At 37.9% G+C, this 25,394-nt stretch overlaps 2 protein-coding genes across 2 annotated transcripts; both read right to left on the reverse strand.

Annotated features, from left to right (window-relative positions):
• Window positions 1-1,473: 1,473 nt before the first annotated feature.
• On the reverse strand, window positions 1,474-11,252 carry rnf5 (ring finger protein 5). The gene is made up of 7 exons (XM_053236708.1): window positions 11,179-11,252; window positions 10,518-10,843; window positions 6,578-6,596; window positions 5,404-5,516; window positions 5,211-5,265; window positions 4,954-5,062; window positions 1,474-4,538 (listed from the first exon to the last, which is right to left on the reverse strand). The coding sequence occupies exons 2-7, from the start codon at window positions 10,733-10,735 to the stop codon at window positions 4,420-4,422; spliced, it is 633 nt and encodes a 210-aa protein (XP_053092683.1). The 5' UTR covers window positions 10,736-10,843; window positions 11,179-11,252; the 3' UTR covers window positions 1,474-4,419.
• Window positions 11,253-15,521: 4,269 nt separating this feature from the next.
• On the reverse strand, window positions 15,522-24,998 carry LOC113524926 (major histocompatibility complex class I-related gene protein-like). Its single transcript, XM_034307560.2, has 8 exons — window positions 24,864-24,998; window positions 20,651-20,923; window positions 20,248-20,538; window positions 19,867-20,151; window positions 19,577-19,705; window positions 19,286-19,324; window positions 18,767-18,988; window positions 15,522-17,738 (listed from the first exon to the last, which is right to left on the reverse strand). The coding sequence occupies exons 1-7, from the start codon at window positions 24,931-24,933 to the stop codon at window positions 18,792-18,794; spliced, it is 1,284 nt and encodes a 427-aa protein (XP_034163451.2). The 5' UTR covers window positions 24,934-24,998; the 3' UTR covers window positions 15,522-17,738; window positions 18,767-18,791.
• Window positions 24,999-25,394: the final 396 nt, after the last annotated feature.

Genomic DNA, 25,394 nt, shown 5'->3' on the forward strand with positions numbered 1-25,394 from the left:
AAAAGAATAAACCGGCACAGAATAGGAAATAGAAAAGACTAGAAGAGAAAATAATGCCACTGGTTCGCTCATTAGGGATAAATTCAAATATTTACAATATATTTTTGTGAATCCATTTATTTCTGTAAAGCTGCTTTGTGACAATGTCCATTGTTAAAAGCGCTATACAAATAAAATTGAATTGAATTGAATAATGGAGCGGCGAAAAATAGAGAAGATTAGAAAAGAAGAGAACGGAATTGGACTGAAAAGAAGAAAGAAAATAGAAACAGAAAATGAGAAAAGAATAAAAAACAATACATTCAAATGGAATAAAATACTATATATATAGCATATAAAATAGAACTGAATAGAAGGAGCAAACTAGAAAACGACAGGATAGACCTGATCAGAATGTAAAATAAACAAATATAATACAATTAAATAGAAATAAACACAACAGAACCGAACAGAACTGGAAATAAATAAACACTCAGAATAGGAAATAAAACAGAACAGAAACAGAGAGAACTGAAGAGAATAAAGGAGGACAGAAGAGGAAAGAACAGAATGAAACCAAAAACTAGAAGCAAAACAGCGAAATGAAAACAGAACCTGAACAGAACCAAATAGGAGAACTGAAATATAAACATTATAAACTAGAACAGAATTAAAAATCTACAGAACAGAATATAAAATAGAAAGATATTAGATTAAAAATTATTAAAGACACAACAGGACACAATACAGCGTGTTCCAGAAGTCTACATACCTTCAGGAGAAATTAGCAAAATGTCTTCCAAAATTATACATACAGTACTGTGCAAAAGTCTGATTTTTTTTTTTTTTTAGTACAAACTTTGTTATAGATGTTTATTTTCTGGCTTCTACATTATTGATTCAGTACAAAAACATTTTAGATTCCAAACATTAGTTTTCCAGCACAAAATGAAACGTTACAGAAAAATGTTTGTATGTCAGTAAAGAAAGCAGCAGATTCCATAAGAGACACTTTTCAGATAAAAACATAATGAAGGCTGCTGGGTTTCGCTGCAGAAATAAGAAGCGAGTCGACAGTCAAAGTCTCCAGAAGAACTGTGGCTGCTTCTGCAAGATGCTCAGTAACACTTCCAGCTCATTTCCTTATAAAACTGCACACATTTATAGGATTTTTTTTAAATGTAGAAACATTTAGTTTCATTATTTTTGAAGGCGTCTTTGCTCTACAGCATGGCTGGATCAGGAAGCTGTCGCAAGGTTGCGATGGAGATGCGAATACATCGTGAGTGAGAGAGACGACTCCGAGTGAGTTTACAAAGAAATGGTGATCATGTAGAGGAGGTTTTGTAAATAAAGTTTAACATTTTGATTTTTAAAAAAAAGGGTGTATATATATAAATATATATATGGAGACTTTTGGGACACCTTGTAGAATAGAAAAGAACAGAATCAAGTGGAATAGATTATAATAGAAATAAACAGAACTGAAAACAGAACTAGACCTGAACTAAATAACATTAAACCGAACAGAATTGGGGAAAAACAGATTAGAAATAAACAGAAAACAGAACACAGTGTGTATATCCAATAGGAAACATTTATTCACTGACTTACAGTAAAGAGCCCCGCCCCCATTTTTCCAACTCCGCCCACAAGCTCCACCCACAACACAAATATAATTCTCCTTTTATTCAGGTCAAAAAGACGAGCAATACAACAGCAAGATAAAGCACACACACACACACACACACACGCACACACACGCACACAGCTTCATCATCATCATCATCATCATCATCATCATCATCACACATTCCAGTCCTGATTTTAACACACCCTTGTCCACTTCCCCTTGACTGAGTCATTGTAAAAGTCTATTCTGTTACTGAATCAGCCGAGCCAACGTTATTATTATTATTATTTTTTACAAAATGGCGGATGGTTAAAAGGGACATTTAAAAAATACTTTTGCGATCCTCATCCTCCTCAGAATGCTAGTCAAAAACAATGCTAGCAGGACATGACCCGGCTAGCGGGTAGCGTTCGGAGCTAGCGCATCACGGAATACATTTGGAGTGTTTTTCAGTCTGGTTGGAATTCCTGTCGGAAAACTCTGGAATATTCCGCGCTCCCTGTGCTGTGCTGCGAGCGCTCGCCCTCAGGCGAAGTCAACAAGGGGTGCGTTAGAATCTGCGTCCTCGTATCTGATTTCATACGCCTCCTCCATAACTCATCGTAGTGATGTCATCATAGCTACAGAAATCTTACAGAAAGGAGTACAGAAATATTCAATCAATCTCATGACAAAACATTTATAAACACACACACACACACACACACACACGTCACGGTGTGAAACTCACACTCATACTGTAGAATTCTGTTAGGTTGCTTAACAGAGCTTGAAAAAGACTAAACACCAATTTCACACAATTTAGGCTCCGCCCCCTCACACAGACTGACATCCTGTTAGTGTAACTACTAACGTCGGCCATTTTAAGTCTCCGCCCCAAATGCTAACACCCGAGAGTTCTTGATAGTGATTATTTAATGTGTATGTGTGCGCAACGTTAGCTGTTAGATTAAACATGTTTAGCATTCTATAAGGGTTTATCCGAGTGTGTGTGTGTTTATGTACAGTGCTAATCTTATCTTATACGTTAACTGCTAACTATCCTGTTAAAGAACCAGGCTATAACAGCGCAAACTTACCCTACGTTCACATTAACGTGTTCACATTCGTTTTCTACGTACGTGCCGCCACAGAGCCCCCGGACCCGAGATTTCCTTAACTCCGGGTCTTTAACGCTGCGCTTACGAACACTATTAGAAATGATTGGCAGCTGACGTAACACTTTTCTGTGGTTGCCCTGGTTACCGTTTAGCATCACTGCACATCTTGGTAGTTCATTCACGCTCAAAGTAGACGGCTACTTTCAACCTCGGCATCAGGAAGTGACACAATCGCTAGCGATGTTAGGGGGCCAGTAACCGGAAACTGGACAATGTTTAACGTTATACAAACGATTAAGTAATAGTGGTACATTTCTCATTTTTTCACTCGGTTTCTATCAGATACTTGTCGCGATTCCTGAACCAATCAGTAAGACCCTTGGTTTATTCGACACGCCTCATTTATACACAAGCCACTCCCTCCAGAATTTGTATTTCTGTATACATTCGGTAGCTAACTATCATCTCTGCGGCCATATCGTACTAGCCTGGTGCAACGTGTGAAACCATGGCAACCTGCATAAATTAAATTAAAGATAGACACGCCTTCTAATGACGTGCCGCCGGCATGAACTGCTGTTACCTTTCTGTATCCTAGAGATCCAAGGTTTCGGCGAATAAGATAAACTCAGCCCTCGCTTGTGTGTGTGTTTCACTTGCCTCGATCTCTTCTCAGCCTAGGAAGCCTTGTGATTGGTCACGTAAGACAGCCAATGAAAATGAGAGAAAACGAGAAATCCAAAACTAGCCACGGTACAACGGTTCTCCAAAAAGTTACAGAGAAGGATTTACGGTTCATTGCACTCAGGCAGAAGAATAACCTGCGATGTTCTAGCATAACGTTTACTCGCTAGCTGGATTCACTTAGTAACGAATTTCTGCCTCAACAGTGTTTCTGATGTTACGCCATAAACACAAGGAAGGAGACATCAATGCAAGAAGGATTTCCAGTTGGAACAACGTAAAGCTCTGTCATCACCGATCATCCTGCGTGAACTTAGCGTTTGTGATGCTAGTTTTGCTATTTTTTTTTAAGTTACAGTAGCACCTTACAGATTTAACAAGCTTCTAACAAGATTCTCCTGGTAACCAGGTAGCGTTGGGAGGCGTGGCTTACCCATGATGCCATAGGAGAGTGTAATCCACCTAATGCTGATGCGGCCATGTTAATCCCTCGTTGTCATAGATACTGGCTAACGTCCACGTGACGTGGTTTCCCTATAACGTACAAGATACCCATAATGCACTGTAGCAGTAACGTGTATGGCGGTGATCCTGATGCGTCAGGCTCCTTTGCGGTGGAAAAGCGTGGAACGGATGCGTGGATTAGACACTCGAGAACCAAAAGGGATAAATAATACTTTTTACATACACTAATGTGCTAAACGACGTTAGCTCAACACGCGTGTAAGGTGTGTGAAGAGGAATTCTCTTTGGTATGAAGCAGAAGTCATGAAACAGTGGGATAATGACGTACAAGTGTGTGCATGTGTGTGTGTGTGTGTGTGTGTGTGTGTGTGTTATTTTTCACACACTCGCTTTATTAATTTTTTATGGAACATCATTAAACTCCAGCTGTGTTTTAATACTGTTTCTCTGTACTGGACAATCTGTGGTGTGTGTGTGTGTGTCTGTGTGTGTGTGTGTGTGTGTGTGTCGGTCCTGACATCATCTCTCTCTCTCTCTCTCGTTCTCTCTCTCACACATTCACACACTCAGCATCCAGAAGAAGAAGAAGATGGCGAGGAAGAGGAAGAGCGAGTCCTGCCAGTTGTTGCCGTTGTTACCATTCCCGTTGCCTTGGTGATCTGCGGCGTAGTGAGGATCTGAAAATTATTATTTACATAAAGAAAAAAAAAAGTGAGATTTTGAGATTTCAGAAGTGACATAACGACATTAATGACCCAATACATATCATAAGAGCTCTGTGTAAACGTAGATGTAGGAGACGTTAACGTTTATGGAAGGAGTCTCCAGTGTCAGTGCTTTATAAACAAATAAAAAGTATGATACACACACACACACACACACACACTACCCAAACACTGATTAATTTCCTGTAACAGCATGTCCTGAAATGTTTTATTCCCTCCATGATATCGATGTGTTGCTAAGTCACGCTGTGTTTACATTTCACGCTGATATCACGGAAGGAGTAAAACATTTTCAGGACATGCTGCTACGGGAAATTAATCAGCGTTTACAGATGGAGTTTATTAATATTGAATGTCGTATAATCACCTGGTCTGTGGAACGGATCGTTGGTGTTGAATATTGTGGTGAAGAAGCCGAAAGGAAAAGCACCGATACCGAAAGACATGTGGAACCCGGTATCACCGAAACCCTGAAACTACACACACACACACACACACACACACACACACACACACACACACACACACACACACACACACACACACGCACACAGTTACTCCTAATGATTCCCGTAACCCTGCCTTCTCCATATTCCTCTAGCTGAACTGTAAAGTAAGACTCACCCCTCTGCTCTCAGGCTCTGTTCTCTGTCCTTGAGGTCGAGGTGGAGTTTTTAATCTGTAACACACACACTTGATAATAAAGTCATGGCATGAGGTGAATACGTGACCTCGTAAACACCGGTACAGCGTACGGCTACGTCAGATATAAGTATTTCAGTATATTTCAGGGCGGTGTCTACGGAGCGGGCCGTACCTGGGGTCCTCCTGGCTGGTGCTGCCGCGGCCGTACAGAGGAATGACTTTATCTCTGCTGATTCCTGCTTTGCACACAGGACACTGCTGCCTGCTCGGCCTCGTCTCCAACCACTGACAGAAGAAACCGCAGATTGTAACAAACCCAAAACCCTTAGTAGTGCCTACAGAATCATAACTACTACTACTGTTATTAAAATGGAGACTGTAACAAACAAACTTCTACTGTTATTAAAATGGAGATTGTAACAAACTTCTACTGTTAATAAAATGGAGATTGTAACAAACAAACTTCTACTGTTAATAAAATGGAGATTGTAACAAACAAACTTCTACTGTTATTAAAATGGAGATTGTAACAAACAAATTTCTACTGTTATTAAAATGGAGATTGTAACAAACAAACAAACTTCTACTGTTAATAAAATGGAGTAGACGTCCTTAGCTTCCTCAACCGCTACCTCTGTAATTGGGCTAATATTTGGTATGATGTTCACTCACCTTCCTAGCTTGGTAGTTAGCTAGCTAACTTTTTTTTTTCCTTCAGATCCATTGCATTCTAGCCATGTGAAGAAATATCATCATTAACCTAATCTAGCCAGCTACCTGAACACAGCTCTGCACTGATAGTTTAATGATAATGCTGCTTCACTAGCAGAGATTAGTTAGGTAAAGTGTTACACTGTGCGGTTACTAGAACTGCACGATATATCAAATTATTAAAATATCGCGATATGCGTATGGCAAGGGCTTGCGATAATGGAATGATTTTAATACTTCAAAAAGTTACGAGAAGTCGAGGTTTTAGGACGACGCAGATCTTTTCCTCAAAAGAGCACGATGTTGGTTATGTCATTTTCAGTTTTTAAATATATAAAGGTATATATAAATTTAATTAAAATGGATTTTTACACACTTATAGCATTATCGTACCGCATATCGCATTATTTAACAAGCTATCACGTATCGCTTTTTTCTCTAATATCGTGCAGCCCGAGCAGTTACTAACTTTGTGACTGGCAGATTAAACTAAACACAAACTCCTTCATGTTGAATCGAAGACTCCTGTTTTTTGGCGTCAGCCGACATTAAGGTTCCACACGGCATAAGGATCATCACAATGCTACATTAGCGGCTATAAGCTACCTGTACATGTTAAGAATTAGCCAGCTTACCTGATGGAGACATGGCCAGCTGTAGAGACACAGACACAGAGAGACATCAGTGTTAATGACCGCAGTGTGAACTTACACACAGGACCACATTTAAATTCAGGCAAATGGATTCAGCACATCTGAGCTCCTTTAGCTGGAACACTCACTAAATCTGTCTGGATGTAGATATTTCTTTAGTACTTTATAGACATCACACAGATATTGATGGACAGATCAGGTGTTCTAACACATCTTCTGCAGGGAAGTATACTGCTCAAGCACTGCACAGAGTGTTTTTCATTTCAGATTTAATAATCACGCCACAGGGATCACTGCAAGGTTTCATTCTAATCAAGACTGTCAATCACACGCCTTTCCACACGATGTGTTTTGTTTTTTTTGCACATCCTCGCATTACATTATGCTGCTACAAATATTTATTATACTGTACATAGGCTGCTACTTCTTATGTTTACACCTACAGCAACTTATATTGTACTCTTTTTTTGCACTATCGTCACTGGACTCACTTTCTAACAGAACTGTGTGCTGGTCGGCGCTGCACTGGGACTTACTGCGCCCATTGGTTATCCCAGTAGTCACTGTACTGTCTCTCTGTTTGCACTTGTGCACTTTATGTATAATTTATGTAGCTCCTTGTAGTTCTGTGTTTGTCTTATGTAGCATCTTGGTCCTGGAGGAACGTTGTTTTGTTTCACTCTTTACTAACTGGCTGTATGTGGCTGAAATGACAATAAACTCCACTTGACTTGACTTGTATTGCACTTGACCCCCCCACTCTTCTTCCACAAGATGCCTCCATGTTGCCATTTCAGGATGAACCTGACCAGGTAACGTGGGTGACCCCCAGTCCTGGCTCACGGTGTGGGTCCCGGTAACCCTAATCCGGATGGAGCACACTTAATTTGGGTCCCAAATGACGTACTATACACTATACACTCTACCGTCTAGTGAATGAATTTGAGAAGGGTAATATCGTCTCAGATGGAGCATTAATTTTTTTTTTTACTAATCGGAAGTATAAACCGTTTCCCAGTTGATGTCAAATGACGTCAAACGCACGTAACGCGACGCTGCTAGCTTTATCAGAATACCCAGAGTCAACGAAAACGAATTTCCTCCTTTTATTGTTTATGTCAAAGTTACCTTTTATGCCGAACATGTCCTTTTTTGATTCTGAGCAAATCTGAGCCAGCGTCAGCGTCTGGTAGCCCCGCCCCTTTTCCGCCACATACGCAAAGCTTTACATTTATGACATTTAGCAGACGCCCTTACAAATGTCATTTATTAAGGGCCTTGCTAATGGGCCCAGCAAGACCAGGAAACTTCCGGCCCAGCAGTGGCAGCTTGGCGGTGCTGGGATTTGAACTCGCAACCTTCCGATCAGCGGTCCAACAGCTTAACCACTTCCGGGGGAATAAGTGCATCATCCAGGTACCTGAAGTGTACTCCTTCTTCTTCTTGTTGGAATTTTCAGCATGAACACACTACTCACCCTTTGTACCCTGCATGGGGGTCTTTTGTCAGATCTGTTCAGCAAGGGTAGCCCTACTGGGAGCATTAAGCTTCACCAAAGTTCAAACGCTGTTCATATAAACCCTTTGAATTGAACGTGGTAGTGACCGAAAGAATAAGGGTGCGAGTACATGAGGAGGAAAAGGTTCCTCTGCAGGTTGCTGAGCTTACTGTCCATGTCTTGGAGTCTTGGAATCCAGCCACTGCTTCTCAAAATTGAGGTGATTCAGACACCTTACAAGGAAGTCTCCTGGTCGGTCTCAGGCGTGTCCCACAGGGCAGACACTGAACCCCCTGGAGAGATTACATCTCACAGTTAGCATGGAAACACCTGGAGATTCACCAGGAGAAGCTGGAACCTGTGGCCAGGGATCGAGAAGTCTGGACTGACCTTCTCAGCCTGTTGCCACGACAACCCCCAACAGGTAAAGCAAAAGGAAAATGAATGAATTACAAGAACGACTGTACAGTTTACAGAATGGAAAGTATGAAGCATTAAAGATGGGACAGGACTCAGTGTTTAGTAAACGCAGTATTTCTGGGAGGAACGGTGTTCGCTGTGACAGTCAATATTTACATCAGGGTTTTATTTCAATGTCACAGGGGTCAGAAACAAGCCGAATGTTCTTCCAGGGTCCCAATACCAATGTTCATCAGGTTATGCACCATTTTGAATAATGGGGTTTATACGACAGGATAAGATGAAACCACTGTGATAAGTTCTCCTTCCATGAAACAGCAAACAGGAAGTAAATGCAGGTAGGAAGTAAAGTTGTGAGTGAGGAACTGAAGAAACGTCACCACAGGATTGGTCTGAGGAACTCAATCGTTTGGATTTGTCACTTCTTTACCATCTCGCACCTAATTTATAAAGAATTGTGAAAATCTGAATTCACATGCCGCTGAAATCTGAAAGCTCCAGCTCATGGAAAACAAACTACAAAACCTGGATATATTGACAAACCACAGCGTTAAAAACAAACCCTTGAGAAAAGCGAATCGAGTATATGATTAGTCTCTCCTAATCTCCACTTGACCCCAATGACACCTTCTCCAACACCAGTGGAGGATCATCTACAGCTCAGACTCCTCCGTTTCCACCACACATTCCTCCAGCTGATCATCAGCCATGTTTACGCCACTAATCACAAACGCTGCTCGGCTTCTACAGGAGCGAACATCAGATCAACAGCCCGGGCGCCGGGACGAGCAGATTCAGTGTCCAAGATATTCGTTATTTCATTGCGTTGTGGACAAGTTTAAGTTCAACAACCAGAAGAAGAACTCGACTCATTAGTGGCTTTAAAAAAGATTAACTAAAGTTTTTATTTGGTATCTAAACACACCGTGTTAAGATGGTACATGGGGAAAGTGCCATGAGCTGGAATTAATTTTCATTTCATCATATTTCCATCAACGATCAGCTAAACTCTGGTTTTGTCTTGATGCTGACTGAGATACCGATTTGTTTAGATTCTGAGAACTAGATAGAACCAACTACGTTCATCAGAACGCAAACAATAATAACGGTGTAATTAAAAAAAAACCAACAACAACAACAAAACTTTGAACTCATCTGATGCAAAGCACACACTGTTGTTGTTTTTTTTTTTTAAATCCCTCTTTAATTATCATCTCAATTAAAGTTTCTTGCCAAGTGTTAGATTTCACACTTTTCAGCCTTTTGTCTGTTTCGGATGAATTTTCACAGCATCCCTCGTTCATTTCCCCTGAAAGAAAGAGAGGACGCAGAGTCTGTGCATCTTCCTGAGAGCATCGCCTACGATGAAACGTTACCAACGTGAGATGGTGGAAAGGGGGCGGGGCTTCCAGGAGGTCAGTTCATATCAGAGAGTTAAAAACACCTACGCAGGTGTCAATCGTTCCAGACGCTGATTGGTTCATTTGTCGTTTTTTAAAATCCGAAAGTGTATTTTTGAGTGATAATAAAACCCAGAGCTTTCGGTCAGCGTGTGACGTAACCTGTGATCGTAAGGGTGTGGGTTCAAATCCCACGACTAGTAAGAGATTATCTCAGGTGTGTGTGCTCAGACTGGACTCTCATTAACACGTACATCAGTTAATCATTTATACACAAAACAAAATTAAACATAATATTAAACCAACTCAGACACACAATACCAAACCTTCTTTACAAACTGCACTCAGGTGCAAAAGTAATTACAGTATAAATAATAACAGTGCACATGCCATTACTATATCACACATTATACACAGATTACTGACTTCACATTACATAACATCAGCTAGATGAGTTATATTTTTATTTTTATTCCCAACACTGAAATGTGATCATATTCCTGCCTAGGTGCAGAAATGATCAGCTTTACTTATTTATTAGTACTACTGGACTAGGACCACGCTAGCTGTCTGTAAAATAAAATAAAATAAAAAATAAATATACCAGAAAAGATGTCCGCACAGACTGATCACGGCGTCTCTGGCGGTGTCCAGGCAGATATTACACTCAAAAGTAGCCCGGTCCCGCTGCTCCCTCTCGCCCTCTCCGCCGGTGCCTCCGGCCCGCCCGCCGTCCCGGTCACTGCTGCTCTCCCCGCCCGGGAATCCTCCTCTGCTAGCCGGCGCGCCGTCACTCGAGGACCGAGGATCCGCGGCCTCCATGATTCTTCTCTGTTTACTTTCCTACAAGCTGCTTATCCGCGAGCGAGCTTTGGAATCTTCACAACTGCGTCACCTGACCTGACAGTGAAATTACTTCCGCTTCCGGTCCTGGAAAGGAAACCGTGCAAATGGAGGGAATTGTTTATTTATTTATTTCTTTTTGTAAACATCCTTTTTTTTTTTTTGCTCAAAGAAATAGAAGCACAAACATACACAAAAGAGTTCTGACAGCTTTGATATTATTTAGTTATTATTAAGTTTCATTCACTGCTTAGTTTCATTCATGAATATAAAGAAAAGTGGCCTTTGACCAGAGTACTTACATATATGAACATGAAATTATGCCAATAAAATAATAATAAGATTAATAACATAATATTTATTTTCTTTGTCAGCAATTAAATCATTAAAAGAGTTAAATCATTAGCACTGTTGCCTCTCACCTCCAGGGTTGGGGTTCGATTCCCAGCTCCGCCCTGCGTGCCCGGAGTTCACATGTTCTCCTTCAGGGGTTTCCTCAGGGTACTCTGGTTTCCTCTCCAAGTATGGAGGAATTTCCTGTTATCTATATCAATATCATTTGTTAATCAGTATCTATGCAACAGTATTGAAAAGTGACCTTAAATCACCTCATGTATTAACTTTCAGAGCTTCATTTATACACTACACTGTACCATTTCTGGGTTATTCTTCAACTGGGGTGGCAAATGAGAGGCAGAATTTGTAAAAATGCTTGTTTTTTTTAAATTTTTTTAATAAAATGTATTGCTATGTAGTTAAAATTAGTTTAATATGCTGTATCCATTAAAATAGGAGCTTAAGAACATTTTGATTTTTAAATAATTTTAATCAAACACTGGTGACACAACCACTTATGTCTATGGTGTTACCAATATTTGAAGTAAAATTTTGGTTTGTTCTAAAATGAGCAGGGATATGCAACTTTAGGTAATAATTAATAAATAAATAAATTACTTTAAGGATTCAGTTTCACTGATTATTTAAATTTCACTTTTTAAAATAAATGTTTAATTGTTCATCTTGGCCGCTATTTCTGCCAAAAGGAGAATAGTTTATTTTTTTAAATTTCGATATACATCACAAAAAGACAGGAAAAATGGTCTGTGGCACCTTTATAGTCTTTATTCTAAAATACTAAAACCACTTTACAGTCTAAAAACATTAAATTATAAGATTAAATGGCTCTGAAGGAAAGAGATTTCAGATACATTTTGATGTAACACCACAGACTTCATATTGCATAAAAGGTTTAACAATTAAAAGTTTATTGAACAAAATAATGAAATTCATCATGAGTAGGATTACAAGAAGTATCTACTCTGATAAAACAACATTTAGAGAAAAAACTGTATTAAAAAAAATTAAATTAAAACAACCTACAACGGGTTTCTCACTACTATTGTCTGCACAATGGATTGTATCACCATTTTTTTGCTTTAGATTTCAAAGTGTTTTCGAAGGTATTCCCAAATGTCATGCTTGATCTGTACAGACCTTTTGTTGACAGGTAGTGGCACTGGGATAAAACAAATCACCTGATCATCACTGTACCACTGTATGTCATCTCTGGGGCTTGGCCAAAAAAACTTGTTTATGCCGTTCCTGTGCATACATTTGATTTTGATGTTGTGGTTCTCCACTTCCTGAATGGTACCAGGGTATGGCTGTTCATCGTAATTAAGAACACACCACTGTCCAATGTGTTCACTGTCTATGACCTCTAGTTACTAGTTACCTCGAGTTACTATAGAGTCTGTGGTGTTACCAGGAAAGACAGTAACACCACAGGCAGTAACACCACAGGCAAATTAGCCTAAATCCAGACTTCTCTAAAATGGAGGCTGCCATCATGATGATTTAAAGATCAGGGGACATTTTGGAAATATTAATAAGTATGTATTTATCAAAATTTTGATTAAAATATGTCAGATCTACAAGTTATCAACATAACACCACAGACACTAATAAAGTGCGACACACAAAATTGTCAGAAATTTAGCTAACTTTAAGAAAATTAATAAGAACGAATGTACTCATCATACACCCCTCAGATCAACCAGCACCTGCAATGACCTTTACACACAGGAAGTAGTCCAAATAGATTTCTCCCTTTTCTTAAAGAGGCGACATCTATTGTTGTGACACCACAGACATGAATTTGGGGGACACAACTTTTGTCTTAGATATAACAAAATATGTATTTTTTAAAACAATTTAATAAAATTGTACATGTTAAATAAAATCTATATTCACAATATAACCACTTTATTTGTGTTAAAAATGTTATACTGTTGCAATTACATTCCATGATACCTCTCTGAGGCGTGGCGGGAACATGCATATTTTGTTACAAATGCAATCTCTCAAACTCAATTAAATATGTATTTTAAAACAAAAATGTAACTATTAACACTGCACAAATTGTGTTTACCCTACAGAATACAAACATGTAAACATTTTATGATTTATTGGTATTTAAAGTTTATTTCAACTGTTGTAAAGTAGAGGGACACCACTTGCCACCACAAATGAAGAATGACCCTTCTAGTACATTTAGAAGAGTGACTCTAGGCCTGTGATCCTGCAGGGATGTTTCTGTGAGAACGGAAACCTCGTAGGTGATGTTTTTAAGGTGAAGGCTAATGTTATTTTTGAAACATAAACTGACTGAACTCTCGCCACGGTTAAAACTGAGATAAAACTGAAACAGTGAAATAATTGTGACGAGAGGCAGGTGAGTGATTAAGAGAAAGAAGAGAAAACTCCATCCGATGAGATTATTGTTTTAGAATTGTATAAAAGCCCGGGCCATGATTATGTAGATCAGATGCTCTGCAGCGTCTCGACTTTGTTGTTTGATTCAATAGAGTCTATAGATTTTTGGCATCCAGAACCCCTCGTCTTTGTAACTCATTTTTCTTATTCTGATTTGCAGAAGTATTTACCACGACACAAGTCCATAGACATGCATTACAGGCTGATTGGCATCTCTAAATTGTTCGTAGTGTGTGTGTGTGTGTGTGAGTGTGTGTGATTGTGCCCTGGCATCCCGTCCAGGGTCCCCCGAGTCTCCTGGGACAGACTCCAGGTTCCCCACGACCCTGTGTAGGATAAACAGTATGGAAAATGGATGGAAATCTGTCTTCTTTTATATATTTTTGTATGATAAGGGTACAAACATCTTCCCAAAAAACAATATGAACAGGAGAAAAAAAAAGTACTGAGTGAAAAGCATTTTCTGGAGATGATTCATACAGAGAAAATTTTTTGGAGGGATAAAATTTGTGTATAATTTTAAAAAACACTTCCTTCACTTTGCTACCAATAAAATATTTAGAGGGTAAATGCCAAAACTTCTTCCACTTTTAAATCCATAAACTAAATTATTCCAGTAAGCCACTGCATTAAACACGAGCCACAACGATGAATCTTCTTCCAAACCCAAGTGCCACCTTTGTTAAATATTAAAATCCCAGACAATTATTAAAAGATTAAAAACTAGTATAGAGGAACTCACAATTTAAAAATTTAAAAATTTGCTTTCACAATTTAAAAATGTAACTTTAAAATGCACTCACAATATAAAAAGTTAACTGTCTGTGAACATCCATGTTTGTAAGTTGTTTGTAACGTTCAACGTTTGACTTTTCACTTTAGGAAAATGTATGACAATAAACTATAACTGGTAATATTTTTCATTAAATGAGATCTATTTCTCACATGACAATGTTGAATACTGTAACACTCCATGAAGTTCACAAAATCTCTTGCTTCTTTTGCACACTACGTCCTCAAACATTGCTGCTAAGATTCCTCTTTTCAAGCTGCTAAACACATTTCTACATATCTTTGCATATAACATCTATATTTTGTCTAATAGATTCTATTGTATTTTATTTTTCTATTTTATTCATTATATTCTTTTCATTATATTCAGCTTTTATTACGTATCAGTTGCACTGTGGGACGAGGCACTAAGGAAAAACATTTCACTACATTAATACATCACATGTATGTAATGTATGTGACAAATAAAGAACCTTGAACCTCATTGTGTTTATTTCTAACTATTAAGTTAAGAACTCCGTCTTCAACTCGTGCAGGGGAAATGCATCAAAGTGCAAGACAAACTATACATCTGCAGTTTTCCAAACACTTATGAGCGTTACTAGAGCAAGTCTTTGCCAGACTTCGTGTGTGTGTGTGTGTGTGTGTGTGTGTGTGTGTTGGCTGCAGGAGATGTATTTAAGGAAGATGTTTTGCCAGTTTCTGTCTTAAATGTGGATGAAATCACATAGATTATTTTCTAAGTCAAGTGTCTTCGAATACAAATATTGACCAGTAATTTGTAATAATTCGCAGTGTTTATGGAAACTAAAGTAAACGCTAGGTAAAAGTTCTTCAGCTATTTTTTCCGTTCTTTTTCCGTACTATTTTGAATTTCATGAAATTTTGAATCCGACTTGCTCCTTTTTATCTTTACTTGGTTTTTAGCAATCTGATGTAGGGGTTTTGAATAACTTTAGTGGTTATTATACCACCTGGAGTCTCCACATTAATCTGTTAATAAAGTCGTGTCCACAGTAATATCATTGCTTTAAGTGTATTATTTAAATGGCTTTTTAAATGCCTGTCTGATTGTATCTACTGTTCCTATAATCCTGCTAAACTGAATTTTGAAAAGACTTTAGTCCAAGGTTAGGCTTAATGCCATTACATTATAAAACATACAAACTGAGGAATGCATAAAGAGGTGTTTCTGGCTGCCCAGGTGTTTATTTATTCTTATTTGTCCTTTATTTAGCCAGGAAAGTCTCATTGAGATACAAGATCTCTTCTTCCAGGGAGTCCTGGTCAAGACAGCAGCACAAACAGTTTCACATAAAAGAACAATTTCACACACTGAAACATTTACAGTGCATAAAAACAACACAGGAAAGACAGCAGAAGAGAAACGACATAGAGGTTATACCGGCATAACGTCCATAACACTTTTCACCTCAAATCAAGAATAATGTAAAACAGCACCATGTTTCCTTTAGGGTAGTTTGTAAAAGACCTTTAAATGTATTCAAAGAAGGACGAGTTTTCTGGAAGATTTTAACCCTTCATTTATACCGTATCTTATTTTACTGTATCTTCATTTATACTGTATCTTATTTTACTGTATCTTCATTTATACTGTATCTTGTTTTCTGGGGAATCAAGGTGTAAATCAAGGGCTTAAGAATGTAACCACTTTGACGTAAGCCAATTAGTGTTTAGTGAAATATGCAATCCAGAAGGGAGTGTCATTCTATGCCAGAGTGTTAAACCAAGTATGCACATGATGTACGGAGTGGAATTCAGATAAACTGATGTAACCTGGTTTGTGGAAAGTACCGAATATACAGAGCTTTACATTATAGACTTATCTTATATATAGACTTATATAGTCTTATCTTTTTTTTAAAAAATAGTCTGGCTGAGCTTACGCCACAATTAAAACTGAGTCAGTGGGCCAATGAAATAATTGTGGCGAAAGATAGGAGTATGATTTAAAAGAAAAAATGAGAAATCTCCACGTAATGAGATCATTACTTTTAGAATTGTAGAAAAGCTTGAGCCATGACCAGGTGAATCAGATGCTCTGCAGAAGTCTCGGCTTTGTTGGTTGATTCAACAGTCTATTGATTTTTGGCATCCAGAACCCTTTGACTTTGGAAGTCTTTTTTCTTATTCTGAATTGAAGAAGTTTTTGCCATGACAGTTTCTGAGGTAATAGTATTTTACAGCTCATTCCATCCCCAGGGAGCACAAAAAGAGAAAGCAGTTTTACCCAGCTCTGAATGCACTCTGGGAATATTTAAATGAAATGTAAAGATCTAATAATATAATTGCTAATATGATATGATATAAAGAGGTAATTTGCCTAACAATGTCTTGGCAATAAATAGTAATGTGTGTTTTTTCGTTTGGTATAAAGAGGACCATCCTAGAGATTTATATAAAATACAAAAAGCATTGGAACAGATAGTCTTAATTTATTTTGTTTGAGCCCACCCATTCTTTCACGTGATCAAAAATATTGGAACATGTGACGGACAGGTGTTTCTTGCTGCCCAGGTGTGCTCTGTTAGATTGATTGTTTAAGAATTAATAGCTCTGAATGTCCACTGAATCCTAGGCTCCCAAATGTCTTATTTATTTAAAAATATTTATTTAAAAAATTAGGTGGTCTGCCACAAAAAATACCATATTCTTTAAAATGTTTTTTTTTTTAACACATTTAGATATAAATATCAGGAAATGAAATTTGAAATTCTGATCTATCATTTCATATTCATCTTTTGATCTCAAACACAAATGTACTGAGTGTATAACAAAAACAATAGAATTGACCTTGCTGTTCCAATACTTTCGGAGGGGACTGTAGATCATTCATAGAGCTAGCTCTTTCTGCATGTTCCTAATTATGGTATGTATCTAAATCTCAAACAAAGAATAAGGTTCTGTCTTTGTATGTCCTTAAGAGAAGACAGGAGGAAGACACAGAACATAAGATAATACATGAGGTAACAAGAGCTCTGGATACGGAGACACACAGATAATAAGCTGCTCCTCCATTCCAACTAGCAAGTTTAGTCTTACGACATATTTGAGAGCTTATGTGATTGTTTGGGTTAAATTTGAAGCTGAGTGAGCTTTGAGCGCAGTGCCAAGACTTCATATCCAAGCGGTGTGTGATGCCCACTGGTTCTCTCCATGGGGAAACAATGACTTTGTTGGTGAAAAATGGTTTAGCTGCTGATCACCCGTGGTCAGTCTAATACAGTCTGATCCCGATCATTTTGTATAAATCATTAAATTTAAAATAATTAAACAAAAAGCAACTTCATACTTCACACATTTCTTGCAAATCTTGTTGTAACTGTCATAACTGGTACATCTGTCAGTCCCCTACACTCATATCTTCATATTTGAGATCCTTGTCTTCATGCTGCTGTAAAGAAAAAGAGAAACATTACTGTCCTAACTAGATTTAAACATAAGCCTGAAAGTCCGAATCGAAATAAAATCGCATAATTTAATAACTATAGAATAAGACTGAATGATTTATCAATGAAAAACTCAATTTAATAATAGTAAATGAATTAAAAGGTGTGTAATCACTGATATGGTGAAGTTTTCTGTAAGGTGATGGTTATGTAACACTTGTGGAAGGAGTCTCCAGTGTCAGAGGTAAAGCTGTAATTTGAATTTTAAGTTTTCTGACATCTTCAGGACAGAGGAGTTTACAATTCTTTGTGGTTTCTCGGTAACATGACAAGCTGCATTTTTTTTGTCTAATTATCCTAAGGTTACACAATTAAAAAGACAAGACAAAATTTAATTGCAATTTCGATTTAACGTGCGATTTTTTTCCTTCTATTTTTACGTGGTGTAAATGGGCATGAGATCTTGTGCTACGAACTTTGTGATGGCACCCGTTATTTCTTCGTGTCGGCATGAGCTCCTCTCATATGGTGCGACACTTTCAAACGCCTGAGTGATTACGGGCTGCTTAACAGCGCGAGGCTGTGCTCCGGAATTCTGATTAGCTAAACATTCATCATGTTGCGATTTGTGGTAACGTCTGAGATGCTGACATAAGTTTGTGATGTTACCACGAGAGGTTTGCACTGTTTTTCAGCATGTTTTGCAAATCAAATGCTGTTGAAGGGTGTCTGTCTTCCTGAAGCCAAAATATTTCCAGATGTTTGATGTGCAATTTCGTTTGTCTGTAAGGTTGGCTTCACTTATTTCACTAGATTTGCATTCGCTTGTCAGACCAGGCTCACGACTGCTAGCTTCTTCCATCTTTGCTGCTAACTAGCACTAGCACTTGCTTCATTCACATGACGGCATCAACTCGTCCTCTCATAGGTCAGCTAGGCTACGTATCAAGTTTGTGGAGTCAAAATAGACCTTGTCAGTCTGCTTTTATGTTTTGTTATTTAAGGGGTTGCACACTTATCGAGTGAATCTCACCTAGTACGGGGCATGAACCACAATTTTAGAAATTGTAGCTTTTTGTTTTCTTTAGTTTCTGTTCAAAATTCACATTCATGTCGTCATTCATGTGTTCATTCAAGTTTCCATTAATGTGTGCATCCACATGTCCATTCAAGTATCCTTTCACGTGTCCATTCACGTATCCATTCACGTGTCCATTCAAGTGTCCATTCACGTGTCCATTCACGTGTACATCACCTGTAAATTCACATAGTAGTACACATGAGTAATAAAATGAACCATAATTCCTATGTTGTGTTTTAAAAAGTAAAACTTTTGGAAACGCCAAATACAATCCAAATATTTCTGTATTTGGTACACAACACTGAACACTCAGAGAGTGTCTAAATCTGTCCCCTTATAATACCATGCCCTCATCTTGATATCAGACTGAGTCATAAGAAGTGTCAGTTCTCGTGTCTAGATCCTGCTCACCAGCTGGTACCTTTTATACAAACATAATCATTATAAACTTAAAGCACAATTCACATTTACCTGTAGAAGCTTGGCTATAGGACATTCTTTCATTCGTGGCTGTAGTTGAAGAGATTCAAGTACCAGAGTAAGATGAGATGAGATGAGATAAGATAAGATAAGACTTATTAATTCCAGGTGAGATATTCCAGTGTTACAGCAGCAGACCAAAGACATTAGACAGTATAAGAGAAGTCGGTATAGCAGAAAAAGGGTATTACCACATAAGTAAAAAAAAAACTATACAGTGTGTAAAGCATCTCTGATTATTTATTCATTTATCTGTTTAGCTCTGTATTTAGTTGTACTCACCAATAATACCTCTCTTTTTAAGGATAAAGACCACAGCCAGCGTAAACACAACTCCAATCACTGCTCCGATGGCACCACTTGGAACTATGGGACGGTCCTTGCATTGTTCTCCATTTTGTTCTTGCAAAACTAAGAAGAGCAAGGTAACAGCAAGGTAAAACAATTAGTAAGGGTAAGGGTAAAAAAATTACACTCACTACATTTCCAACTTCTTTTTTTTGCACTGCTGTTTTTTTATTGATGTGAGTTGTAAGTAGAACAGTAAGGTTCAGTAATGGTACTCCACTTACCCCCATTTGTAAGTATTGGTTCTTTGTAGGTGATGTGGTTCACATAACAATCGTAAAGTGATTTGTCATCCTCCACAGTGTTCACACTCTTCCTCAGCTGGTAGGTGCCATCACCATTGGGTCTGATTCCTGAGGATGTTACCAGATGTTCAGGTAGAGAAATTCTGAGCTTTCTCACCTGCATCTGTACATCTGGAGGGTAGAAACCTGTGGCCAGGCAGGTCAGGGTCAACTTGCCAGGGTCACGTACTGATTTCTTTGCAAGCAGATGTACATCTGGTGAAGCTGAAAATACAGAAACATTTATGATGTTCTTATTACTTTTTTGTGAATGTCATTTAGGAACTGAAGTGACTCCAGTAAAATCCTTTGGATACTCACAATGTTTTCTCAGCTCTTCTTTTCCGTAATCCATGAACTTGTTGAGCCAGTCCACACACTCTTTCTCCAGATAGCCCTTGGTGTACTGGTTAAGGATGGGCACATCATCCCATTTCCTTTTGGTCGGCTCAGCAGCTGCGACAGGAGCAATCCACCTCGAGTTTACCTCATCGAAGGAGAGGAACTCAGACCCATCGTAGGCATACTCACTGACTCCTCTCACAAATTTAATATTCCCATCTGTACCTTCATTAACCACACAGCCATGTCTCCACTGAAGAACATGAAGGTCTGAAATGGAGACGGTGCAGTGAAGATAATGACTGTCTGACACTAAACATTAAGAATCATAAAGAAATGACCCCTGCCCTTTTATGAGTAATGATGAAGAGAATTGACTAACCAGACTTATTGTGTCTCATTCGGTCCATCAGGATGTCCACGTTGACCTTAAACCACTGCTCTTTGCTCTTGCGGGACTGAGTGCCTTTATCCCAGTAATCCTGTGGCATCTTCTCTCTCATCCAGTTCTGTTTAGGAACCTTAGCCTGAGTCTTGCTGCTGTAGTAGTCGAGTTCTCGGTCATTGAGCATGCCCAGTGCAGTGAACTCATAGATGCCGGGGAGATTGAGAGGTTTAGAGAGAGCCGTGTAGGTGTAATACAGAGAGTGCTCACCTGGATGAAACATGTAGACACTACTACTTTAATCACATGTACAACGCACTTAAAATGTATTTTTCAAAACAGATTTACTAAATGCCAATAAAACATAATTTTAAACAATAATAAAAATATTATATAATTGTGACTTTTTAATATACATTTGAGGTCATAAGTTTACATATGCCGTGCAGAATCTGCAAAATGATAATAATTTTTAAAAAAATAAGAGGGATCATAAAAATTGCATGTTGTTTTTTATTTAGTTCTGCCCTGAATAAGCTATTTCACACAGCAGATGTTTACATCTAGTCCACAAGACACAATAATAACTGAATTTACACAAATGAACAAGTTGAAAAGTTTCCATACGCTTGATTCTTAATACTGTGTGTGTTACCTGGATGATCAGCAACTGTTTTAATGTTTTGTGATAGTTGTACATGATGCCCTTTTTAATGTTTTAATGAAAATTAATGTAAGATGAGCCTGAGTAAAAAGAAAGATTTTTCTGCTATTTTCACAGATCAAAGACTTTTAATTGATGACTAAACACAAGGTGGAACCATGCTGTCAGAGTAGAGAACTGGGGGTCTGAAATGGGTTCGATACCATATTCATTTACTCATACTCATAAAAATTCCCAGATACCAACATCTGCTACAGGTGATACTGTGTGACATAGGCCTAGTGTACATTGTTCCGCTAATGTACAGATGGCACAAAATGACAGCAATCTGAATGTGTTTCATGATCAAAGTATAACTACAAACTGTCTTCTGGGAAAAAAAGTTTGCAACTCTGTTTTAGGCCCACTGCTCTTTACATATGCTACCTCTGGGTAAAATTATTCGTAAGCATGGTATTAGCTTCCACTGTAATGCTGATGACACACAGTTGTATGTTTCAGCAAAGCCAGATGACAGACACCAGGTTAATAAAGTTGAGGAATATGTAAAGGATATTAGACTGCAGCAGCAGTGAGAATGCAGCAGTGAGAGTCCTTACTAGAACCAGAAGATATGACCACATCACCCCTATCTTATCCACACTGCATTGGCTCCCAATCAAATTTCATATTGGTTATAAAATACTACTATTCACCTATAAAGCACTGAATGGTCTCGTGCCACAGTACATGAGAGAACTTCTGGTCTTTTATGATTCGTCACGCCTACTTCGATCAAAAGGTGCAGGCTATTTGTTGGTACCTTGATACAAAATGTCACAGGAACATTTACAGAGAAATGAATCCAAATTAATCAGGAGGAACTTCATCATGCAGCAAAACAACAACCCAAAACACACTGCCAACACGACAAAGGGAAAAAGTGAAATGTTTTAGACTGGCTAAGTCAATCACCAGACCTTAACCCAACTGAGCAGCATTTTACCTCCTGAAGAGGAGACTGAAGGGAGAAACCCCCCAAAACAAACAACAACTGAAAGAGGCTGCAGTAAAAGCCTGGAAAAGCAACACAAAAGAAGAAACCAACAGTTTGGTGATGTCAGTGATTCACAGGCTTGATGCAGTTATTACAAACAAGGGATATGCACCCAAATATTAAGTGTTATTTATTTCGAGCCTATCTGTTCCTGTACTCTTGCTTGCCTAAAAATTGGGTGGTTTGATACAAAAGATTCTATGTTTTATATTGTTTAACACATCTTGGTGTAAATACTGGGAAATAAAAGCTGAAAGCCTAAGCTCTTGTCTCATATCCATCTTTTGATCTCAAACCCAAATGTCTTTGGTGTATAGCACAAACAAATGAATTGGCCTTTTGGCCAATAGATTTGGAGGGGACTGTAGCCCTGGTCACACTGTGGGCCTTTACCTCCATGTACTTAAAGGAAACCACAGGAACGCACACACATTTACACAAGTACAGTTATATGTACACAAAGAGCACACAAAATACATCATAATACAATCACTAACCGATTTCCAAATGCTATATAAATGAAGAATAAAGTCATAATAAATACCCAGATAGCAAAGACACAATGATTCAATGGCTATTTTTAATTATATAGGTCACTATCAATCTTCAATTAATTTTCAATGTTGAATCAACATTCACTATTTGGTCGGTTCATGTTATCAGGTTGAAAATAAAACATCTATTCAATGTTGAAATGAGGTTGACTCTACAACACATCCTGCTGACCTGTTTGGTAGAAATTATAACGTTTGTTCTATGTCAAAACTTGGTTCGCGAAATAGGAGTTCTGCGCATGCGCATCACTTGGATTGTAATAGCCAACTGCCACTTCACACTGAGGTAAAGATGAGCAAAAATGTATAATTTGTTGTGATGGTGTTTGGCAGAAGCCTCTGCCAGCTGGCTGCTTCTGCAGCGGATGGATGTGCACTAATGCACAAGCGGCAATCCCATTGGCTAGTCCTCACTGTCTGCGTTTTGATTTCAGCAAATCAGTTTGGGCGAACACATATAACGTGATTAATATTTATGAGCCCAACAGCCTACCAGCAACTAGCGTGACAGACACTGAGCTGCTGATGATATGTAATCTACCTGAGGGCCAATTAACAACTGCAAGTTAATGTTGATAAATAGATGAAAATATTTTACATTGTAGTAACTTTTAGTGTGTTTTTCATCTGAGACCTCATTAATGTTAGTCTTTTTTTCACAGAAATATTGAATGACCAATAATGTCTCAAGCACCAACATCTGCCAATAATTCTCTAAGTTCTGTTTAATATGAAAAATATGCATTTACATTCATGTTGGAATAGACCTGTATGTCTTACTTTCTTCTGTGGAACCCAAACTGTGTTATTCTTTTGTGTTATTATGTGTTATTATTTTTCTAAGATTTGTACCTCCACTCCTTCACATGTAATTTCAGGGAGCTTTGAAGCTTCAAAAGGATTGAAAAGTACCATGAAGTCTTTCAGTGAATAACAACTTAAAATTCATTCTGTTTCTCACATAAAGCTATTGTATGACTATTGTATGACTTCAGAAGACTTGGAATATACGCTGTGACAAACAGGACAAATTTTCCAATCAATTTGAGATGTTGCTTATTTTAACCAACAAAATTCCCAGATTTTTAAATTATTTGTTTTCTTTATTGTCCCTGTAATTTACATTTGTTAATTTTGTCTTTCACGTGCATTTCCAAAAACCTTTGAAACAAGAGAACGAGAGAAACAAGTAACTGACTACCACCAAGTTCTCTTCAGAATGATGTATGGAAACATAACAAAAGGGACATAACCAACTGAATATTGCAAGAGCAAAGAACAAAACTTGCTTCAGAAATAAATGTTAATTGCAAAGGAAAACAATTTATCTACTATATTCCTCTGTGCTTTATTTTCAAGGGTAACATTTCTTTATAAAGTGCCTACTGTGTGAGGTAGAGTTTAAAAAATCCTGTCCTCTGCTAACACTAATGGTGTTCCACACCTGTATGTCTTTCTTTAGTGGAATGCAAAAGGAGACTGAGTATTCAGTCTCACTCACCATTCATTTATTTTATAGGAAAAAGATGCAGTGATAGTGAATGGTGACTGAGGCTATCAGTCTCTTAATGTTCTGCCTTATAACACCTTTTGTGTCCCACTGAAGATAAAACAGGTTTAGAACAAGTCATACAGGTCTGGAACAAAATAAGAGTGTGTACATTATGAAAAGTAACTTTGAGACTAGTTATATTAACCTATAATTTAGTTATTTAATTAAATAAAACAACGAGTAACTGAATGTCATGTGTGTTTAATAAAGTATTATATATAGGCTGATTGATCAATGAAACTGTAAATCAATAAATACAGTAAACAGGAATAAATAAACTAAATCATGTGTCATGTGAAAAAAAATCACAATTCCTTCAAATAAGCACTTTATATATTAATTTTAATGTTTTAACATGTTTTACTTTCGCTTTCAGTAGTGCAGTGATGTCCAGCTGAACTCACCTCCGAGAGCTGGAAGTCCAGCCATGAGCAAAACCCAAACTACAGCCAGCACCTCCATCACACTGCTCATGATTTACTCCAGATTAACACCTTTATACAGCACTCTTATCCAGACGCCTGATTTCTGTGGACAAAAAGTCCACTGAGCTACGCAGTTTAGTTAAAGTTCTGCTGATGATGAGTCATTTGTGAAGGAGTCAATGCTTTGATTCGGCTCTTTTAGGTGAACTTTGAGCTATATATGAGTTGTTTTATTTTTGATCTACATGCAGGGAATGTCAAAAATCTTGTATGGTAGCATTACTTGCATTGTTTTCTGATTGACAGATCGCTTTGCTTGTATTTCCTCATTTGTACGTCACTTTGGTTAAAAGCATAATTGTAAAAGAATAATTGTAAATGTAAATGTCACTAGTCATGAATTATTCCTGAATTAATTAAGTAATTATCTTCAGCTTAAATGATTCGAATGGAAACATCTGAGCTGCTTGTATGTGTGAATCGTGAGTCATGTGTTTGACTCTCTCCTGT

This window comes from Pangasianodon hypophthalmus, chromosome 9 (genome assembly GCF_027358585.1).
Source record: "Pangasianodon hypophthalmus isolate fPanHyp1 chromosome 9, fPanHyp1.pri, whole genome shotgun sequence".
Lineage (NCBI taxonomy): Eukaryota > Metazoa > Chordata > Actinopteri > Siluriformes > Pangasiidae > Pangasianodon > Pangasianodon hypophthalmus.